General features: G+C 39.5%; 1 protein-coding gene across 3 annotated transcripts in view; it reads left to right on the top strand.

Moving 5' to 3' along the window:
* Nucleotides 1–1089: 1089 nt before the first annotated feature.
* LOC147638577 (ferric reduction oxidase 6-like) overlaps nt 1090–8047 on the top strand; it is a 10868-nt gene continuing 3910 nt past the window's right edge. The window contains exons 1-7 of one of the 3 annotated variants that reach the window (XR_015265920.1): nt 1090–1330; nt 1468–1555; nt 1631–1870; nt 1954–2188; nt 2282–2618; nt 2771–3020; nt 4058–4153. Coding sequence is in view for 2 of the 3 variants with exons in the window: in XM_086798496.1 (XP_086654622.1) it covers nt 1162–1330; nt 1468–1555; nt 1631–1870; nt 1954–2188; nt 2282–2618; nt 2771–3020; nt 3360–4153 (2113 nt within the window). In the remaining variant the exon portion in view is untranslated. Of the gene's footprint in view, nt 1331–1467; nt 1556–1630; nt 1871–1953; nt 2189–2281; nt 2619–2770; nt 3021–3359; nt 4154–8047 lie in introns of all 3 variants that reach the window. The other 2 variants (XM_086798496.1, XM_086798497.1) reach the window with 2 other exon arrangements.

Below are 8047 nucleotides of genomic sequence, written 5' to 3'. Positions count from 1 at the left end.
TAGTATCTGTACGGCTGCAGTCGTTTTCAAAGTGATAATACTTGCTTTTCCCTACTGAGAGAGAGAGAGAGAGAGAGAGAGAGGGAGAGGGAGGGAGGGACAGAGGGGGGATGACAGAAAAGGGAGAATTATAATAGACAAAGAAAAATAGGGAAAATAAAAAGAGTAGAATTATTTTTTTTTGCTTGCTCTCTCATTGATTATATTCTTTGTTGCAAATTGTCTTTAGCAGGACTAAAAGAAGAGTTGCTCAATTTGATTTTCTTGGTGCTTATTCCAAATTTGAGCAAGGCGAGCTACAGAAAGTGCTCAAGAAAATTACTAAGATTAGTTGCTTATTGTTTTAGCAAATTTTGTTTCAAATATGTGGTGTTTACTATGTATATGTATATATATTTACATATTAAAATTTGATTATCTTTCTCTCCCTCTTGATTAAGATTAAAGATTATGTACTTATATTGTTTATTATATGACATTTTTTGAGAGAGTAGAATAGATGCTTTGTTTTTATTTAAAGAGAAGTTGTTTGTTTTGTATTAAAAGAGATGTGTTTTAAATAAATAGAAAATAGAGAGAGAGAAAGAGAGAGAGTGGGGTAGGCTCATATTACTCTAGGATTTGAAAAATATCAAGTTGGGAATCCTATTACTCTACTATTTGAAAAATATCAAGCCCTCCCAAACATTTGACAACAACTTTGTCTTCCCTATCACTTTGAGCCAATCATATACGTGCACTAGGTTTAGTTATAATCCATGCATTTGTCTGCACGATGCGGCCTAGGCATACACTTCATACAAATACTTGGCCGTTTTTTACGAAGTATTAATTTAGTGTGGAGAATTTGTGGACGTATAAGTTTAATATTCTAAATACTGTGGCTCGTGCAACCTGATTAGGAGTTTATGTGTTGGTAGTACAACTTGTCAATGAGTTCAATATTCTATAGGGTGGTGGAAAGTTTAAGGCCGGTACGCGACGTCAGTACAGTACTACTAACCTATGCTGGATTCCAAAGGGCAGAGCAATAACGAGGCCTTACACAGTTTTCTTATGAAAGAGGTCTCCTTCCTTTCTAGCTTTGCAGTCACTGAACTGAGGCCATTTATCAGGTAGTCCATTGATCTGTTTATCTGTCCCCATCGAGAGCTCAGCCTGATGGCGGCGTTGCGAGCGAAGCAGGCGTTGCAGTGGGTGATCGGTGCGGCGTGCCTCGTGTGGGTGGGCTGGTGGTTCGTGTCCCCGGAACCCAAAGGTGATGACAAATACTTGGACAAATTGGGGGATCGCTCGCAATCTAGGTTCTTCCGAACAGATGGCCGCGAAGGTATTATATCTAATGATATTTGCATTTAGCCTATGATTGTTAGTTATTATACTTATTTATCCAAGAATATTTGCATCATTAATGCTACTCGCCGTCAACCTGTAATTTGAGAGTACTGCGATGCTTCGTGTATGCAGGATCTATTTTGCTATTTCAAACGATACCCTTCGTCGTCGTGGCCATGCTTAGCTTTGCAGTCGTTAAGCTGAGGGCACTTCTCAGCTGGTACGCCTGTATCGATGTGTTTACTCGCATTTTTGCATGCTGGACTAGAGTTTTTTAGCCTGATGATCTGATCAGTGGCTGCAGCTCAACAGAGAAACCAGCAGCGGCCGGCGTAGTTACTCATCAGAAGAAGCTTCGACCTCGGTTTAGCACATACCCCTTGTGGACGCGCAGCCCACTCGGGGTTTTGACGGCGGCGGAGGCCCTCCTCATTCTTGCCGTCCTGTTCGTCGTCTTCTACCACTTTGGCAGGGCGGCTTACTTGGACTTTCACGGCATCGACACGATGTACAAGATGAACTCTAAAGGCTTCAGGTCAGATAAATGTTCCTATACAAAAGTACATGTAGGCCTATAGTGGAGGCCAGGCTCAAGCTCCCTTATGCTTGTGTCCACAGGGCGTGGAAGAAGGTTAACTATGCAGCCTTCTCTTTCGGCACAGTAGCCATCATTCCCTTCGCGTTTTTGTGGATCCCTGTCTCAAGGGGGTCTCCCTTTTTACGGCTCATAGGCGTCCCTTTTGAACAAGCTGTCAAGTACCACATCTGGTTAGCTGTATTGATGATGATTTTCCTCACCCTACACAGCATTGCCTACATCACGTATTTCTTTGCCAATGACCGAGCCTATTTGGTATACACAGACACTGCGCATATGATATCATTTATGACATGATTTCAGATTAAAAAGAAAAAGGACTAATCGTTTGAAGATTAATATTTGTAGATCATCGGATGGAGCACTGAGGGAGAGAATTGCGCAGTGATTGCTGGTCTGATCGCATGGGTGGTGGGATTAGTCATGTGGGTTACCTCGTTATCATATTTCCGGCGAAGGTGGTACGAGTTCTTCTTTGCGGTGCATCATCTTTATATCATTTTTTACCTCTTCTGGCTCTACCATGCCATATGGAACTACCATTTTTTCGTGATACCCGCCCTACTTTTCTTGGTGGATCGCTTTCTCCGCATGCTCCAATCGAGGCGGGTTGTTGATGTACTCTCGGCAAAGGTTCTGGAATCGGGTGCAGTAGAGCTCAAGCTTGCAAAAAAAGACAATGAAGGTGCTCCAATCGCTAACATCGTCCCTTTTTTTGGTCTTCATAATAAAGACACTACATGGAACTCTTTACATCCTCTCCTAGTGAATATATGTAGAAATTGTAACGAGAGGAGGCTCATGTACTAACTGGTGGGATTCTTTTTCCACTACTAGGCTTGGTGTATCATTCCCTGAGTAGCTGGTGCATCCAAATTCCAAGCCTCTCAAGGATACAATGGCATTTCTTTAGTGCAACCTCCACTCCAATCGAGGAAAGCCAAGAGTTATCGATTGTGATAAAGCCCATAGGCGGATGGACACACACGTTACGTGACCAATTGAAAGATTCTACTCAAGCTAGCCCTTTCTCATTACAGACTAAAGTTGAGGGGCCTTATGGAGATGAGTCAGATTTTTACTTGAAGTATCTCTCTCTCTCTCTCTCTCTCTCTCTCTCTCTCTCTCTCTCTCTCTCTCTCTCACACACACACACACACACACACACACATGCACAAAGCATGCATGTGTACATACACAAGCATGCATGCACACACATACACATACGCACACATACACGTGTACATGTAGGCATGCATGTGTTGATGCACACTCGCACATTCACATACATAAAACACATATCCACACATATGCATTCATTCTAGGTTTTAGTCTAACTATTTATTGTGCTTTTTCTATTTCACTCTTCATGAAAGAATAAGTAATGAACTCTAACAATTTTGTGTGGTTTTGCCTCTTCTTTCAGGTATCAAACATTAGTTCTAGTGGGTGGGGGCATAGGGGTGACTCCCCTTTTAGCCATACTTCGAGACATTTTACATAGGCACAAAATGATGCAACATAAGTCCCCACATCTTCCCACATCTATCAAAGTCTACCATTGTGTAAGAAAGCCACAAGAGCTTTGTATTCTAAATGAGGTAGACCCCAATCAAATACTTCCTGACTATGATAAGTTAGGGTTGAATATACAAGTTCATGCATATATCACCTCTAAGACTATAGAAGATTACACAAAGGTGCTTGCTAGTCATATAACTTTAGGTGAAAACAAATCACTAGACCTAGCTAAGTTTGGGGGGTCAAGTCATGGCTCAACATTAAAATTTCCCTCTCCTACTAATAGTGCCAAGCCTCAAGGAATATCTAGTATTAGCACAATGGGAAACACAATGTGGGTAGCATACACAAGTATTGCATCCATGATTGGCTATTTTGTGCTCTCTGGATTAGCTAATGTTTTTGTTGTAAAATCATACATGCATAAGTTTCCAAATTATAGTCGTGCACACTTAGTTTTAGCCTGCATGATCTTAGGAACCTTCATATTTGGTGGTATTGTGATTATCATTTGGTGGATCCATCTCAAGCGTTCTAGATATTATTTAGCCTTTGTTCAACTCAAAAGCAATACCACTGAAAGTTCATCGTCTACTTACCAAGGGCAAGACCTCCATGATGATGAAGCACAAAGTGATTTTCAACGAGGCTCACCTTGGTGTGGTGATTTACATCTTCGCTCTCGACCAATTTGGAAAGGTAAATATTATGGTTTACTCAAGTATTTCACACTTAAAACTTCTGCCTCTCTCTATCTCTCTCTCTCTCTCTCTCTCTATATATATATATATATTTATGTATGTATGTATGTATGTATGTATGTGTATGTATGTATGTATGTATATATATATATATTATCTATAGATAGATAATATATCTATAGATATTATCTATCTACTCTATCTACTTAAAGATAGACTGAGATAGATAGATAGGTAGATATTTATAGATAGATAGATAAGTTTAATTTATGCCTAGAGAGGATTAGGGTGTGTAGAAATGGATTAGGACCAATATTTTGACATAATAATAAATGCAAAAAAATATGGTAAAGGCAAATAACAAAACAATGGCATAATGACAAGAGATTTGACAAAAACTCATAGATGATTCTATTAGATAGAGGCCCTTATATAGGCTTAGTACATCACCTTTAGCACTAATTGTAACCCAAAAACTGTAAGAATATACAATAATAGAAGTGGGATCAACACAATACAAAGCACTCAATTGTAAAAAGAAGTGGAGAGTAAACATCATTACTACTTCCAAATGTGATTACAAATAGATGGTTGTTTGCCCATCCCTATACCCCGAATAAGGAGCTTTGATGGGGTTTGTAGAGACAGACTCTCAATGGTGGATGATGTGTTGCTTACAACAGTACTTCAATGCAATGATCTCAATGATGAACTAAGGATGCCAAACTAGTCTATGAATAGTACCAAGGGTCATCATGGACTGAGATCAACCATGTTAGTTGATCCACAACTTGGTCCAAAATGACCAACCTACCATATCATCCCACTAGGACTATACTAGACTATAACAAAGTCCTATATGGACTTTGTGTATCTCCCATAGCCACATGATATTGTTTGGACCCTCAAACAAGCCCCACAACAACTCAATAATAGTGTGTCATCGGTTTAATATCCAACACTCACTAGTGCGGTCACATGGCCCACACATGCATGCATCCTTGTCGGTAGAGTGCCAAGTCTACTTAAGCCAACTCCCAACCGTTTGGCCATAGTTGCTGTCACTCATCACTCATCACAATGGCTACTCCTCATAAAGGAGGCCTTACATGATAGAGAGGATCAGTCACCTATAGAATGAACATGAGGGTGGATCATTAAGTATATTCTTTTCCAATACCTCCCCTCAGTGTCCACCCATATAGGTGAACTACCTCTTAGATTTAATGTAGCTAATCTCTCCCTACAGCCTTTGTAAAAATATCTACACAATTCTTTGTTATCGAGCAATAGACAGGCGCCACCTACCCATTTATAATAATCTTAGTACATAATGATATTGTATCTCAATGTGCTTTGTGAGCATTGTAAAAATGTATGCACAATTCTTTGTTTTCTGGGCAATGGACATGTGCCACCTCTCCATCCATGATAATCTTAATGTCATGGTCAACAATGGCCACTCACAATTGACAATAGATCCCTCTTGACATCTAAAACATAGAAAATTTCTTAGCATCATTGTTGCTAGAAACAAAAGACATGGCACCTTAACCCATGGTTGTGCATTTGGCATCATTCCTGACTACTATCATGATGGAATCCCCCATAGGTTTGAGGGAGGTATACCAACCCTTTTGACTAGTCATATGTCGAGATTCTCTAATGTGGATGATACGCAAACCATTAGATGATGATGAATATTTATCCTTTTCACATATTTCTTCTATTGCCATAATTTACAACTTCACTGTCACTTCAACACTAAATTCCTAGACTCCTTCCAAGGCTTCAAAGTACCAGCTTGTACAGATTTCTTCTATTGCCCAGAAAGGCTTCAACACTATTCCTAGACTCCTTCCAAGGCATCAAATCCTTTTCACATATTTCTTCTATTGCCATAATTTACAACTTCACTGTCACTTCAACACTAAATTCCTAGACTCCTTCCAAGGCTTCAAAGTACCAACTTGTACAGATTTCTTCTACTGCCCAGAAAGGCTTCAACACTATTCCTAGACTCCTTCGAAGGCTTCAAAGTACCATTCTTATCATCTACTTCCTTCATTCTACATTATTGGACCACATGACTAGACTTGTTTTGCAATAGAAACAATTTTCTTTTGATTTCTTCTTCTCATAAGAATTGGGGTTAATTACCTGGGCACTTATCCTTGCATTTCTTTGCATTTTCAGAGAATGTAGCATCACTACCATATCTCGATTTGAAATTCATCTCCTCCTCTACCCCAGTATTGTGCCAAAGTTCTTAAAAGTATAGATATCCACTACAAACCATACTACGAGATCTTGCTCTCACTTTGGCATGGAGACAATGGAGTGTAGATATGCTATGTGCTATTGTTTGATTTTGTGTCTAATTTGGTGATAATCATGATTTAGCATACTATCACAACTCTGAAGCATGGAAAGTTCTAATATGAGACAAGAAATGAGATAAGTATTCAAAACCTTGAGAATCATCTTGTAGCACAAAAGCATTCTAAAAGAGAAGCAGTAGAGCAATTCATATTGTGGATAGAGAATTCGCAAGATTGATGATGGGGATCACTAAGAGTAGTGATCACCAATTCCTTGCAGGTGTATTAGAGTGTTGCCCCCCAAGTATGAAGTCTAATGTTTGGTGACATCCAAGAGTGCACCACCGTAGAACATAGATCTTTGCATCAACCCATGTTGTAGTTTCCCAGCACAACTCATATGAATCAAGAATAGACCTAATACTAAACTTCTAGAGAGTCTAATTTGTCCCATCCAATTTCCCATCACCAAAATGTGGAGGGAAAACATACAAAGCTAGTTTATTTGTAGGTTGGGCCATCTCTCCACATATGCCGTCACAAAACACTCCGCTTTTCTCCAAACATTCATCCAACATCACTTGCTATTTTCAAGACTTCCCCTCACATGATGAAATCCTGCTACCACACATACACTAGATCTACATTGTTAGTCATTTTCTAGAGTGGGTTATCATAGGTGCCTCTTGGGCTATCATAGGTGCCTCTTGGGCTATAATGTTGTATTTATTGAAGTTTTACACAAGGGTAGGTATACAACACACACATTTGGTAGGAGAGGTGCCCTCTTCCATCATTTAGAAGGGATATTCTAATGATTAGCCTCCATCTTAGAAAGCCCCTTCCTTTTATTCTTTAACTTCTTTGGTCAATATGTTTGCTTGCATGTTGGTTTGAGCCTTATTCTTTGGTCAATATGTTTGCTTGCATGCTGGTTTGAGCCTTATTCTTTGGTCAATATGTTTGCTTGCATGTTGGTTTGAGCCTTATTTTTCTATCAAAAATCTTTGTCCATAGGGTCTAGTTTTCCACAAAAGTTGCATTTTAATTTGGCTCTTGATTTTTTGGTAAAGAATGCAATCTCCTCATATACGATGAAGGTCCACCTACTTTGGCTTTGAGTATTCTCTCCTGTTCTATGAAGACTGCTTCAATACCAATGAAAACATGGTCAAGTAGGATTTTCAAGGTAGCCACAAACGGGCTAAATGCCTCCAAGGTTAGCCTCTTGAGAAGGGTTGCTCTGGCCTCCTCCTCCTCCAACAATGCACGTTGTTACATGACACTTTTCATTTTGTTTAAGTGAGCTTGAAGAGCTTAAATTGACTCACTTTCTTTTATATCTAATCCAAAAAATTAAATTTTCATGTTCCTCTTTTGATAAATCGCATGTCTCTTTTGAATTTTCTTCCAATGTAATAGTATGATGGCGGATGAAACTATATCGCAGCCCTTATGCAATGGTGGCTAGGGCCTTCTCATCTCTTCCAATAAAGTTTTCCTTCTTCTTCCAGTTTGGCTAATTCTCTCTTCCACTCATAGTCCCCAAAATTCCATCCTTCATGCGGGAA

Source organism: Cibotium barometz, chromosome 5 (assembly GCF_041138505.1).
Source record: "Cibotium barometz isolate CiBa-2024 chromosome 5, ASM4113850v1, whole genome shotgun sequence".
NCBI lineage: Eukaryota > Viridiplantae > Streptophyta > Polypodiopsida > Cyatheales > Cibotiaceae > Cibotium > Cibotium barometz.
This window is presented reverse-complemented; position numbering and strand designations above follow the sequence as displayed.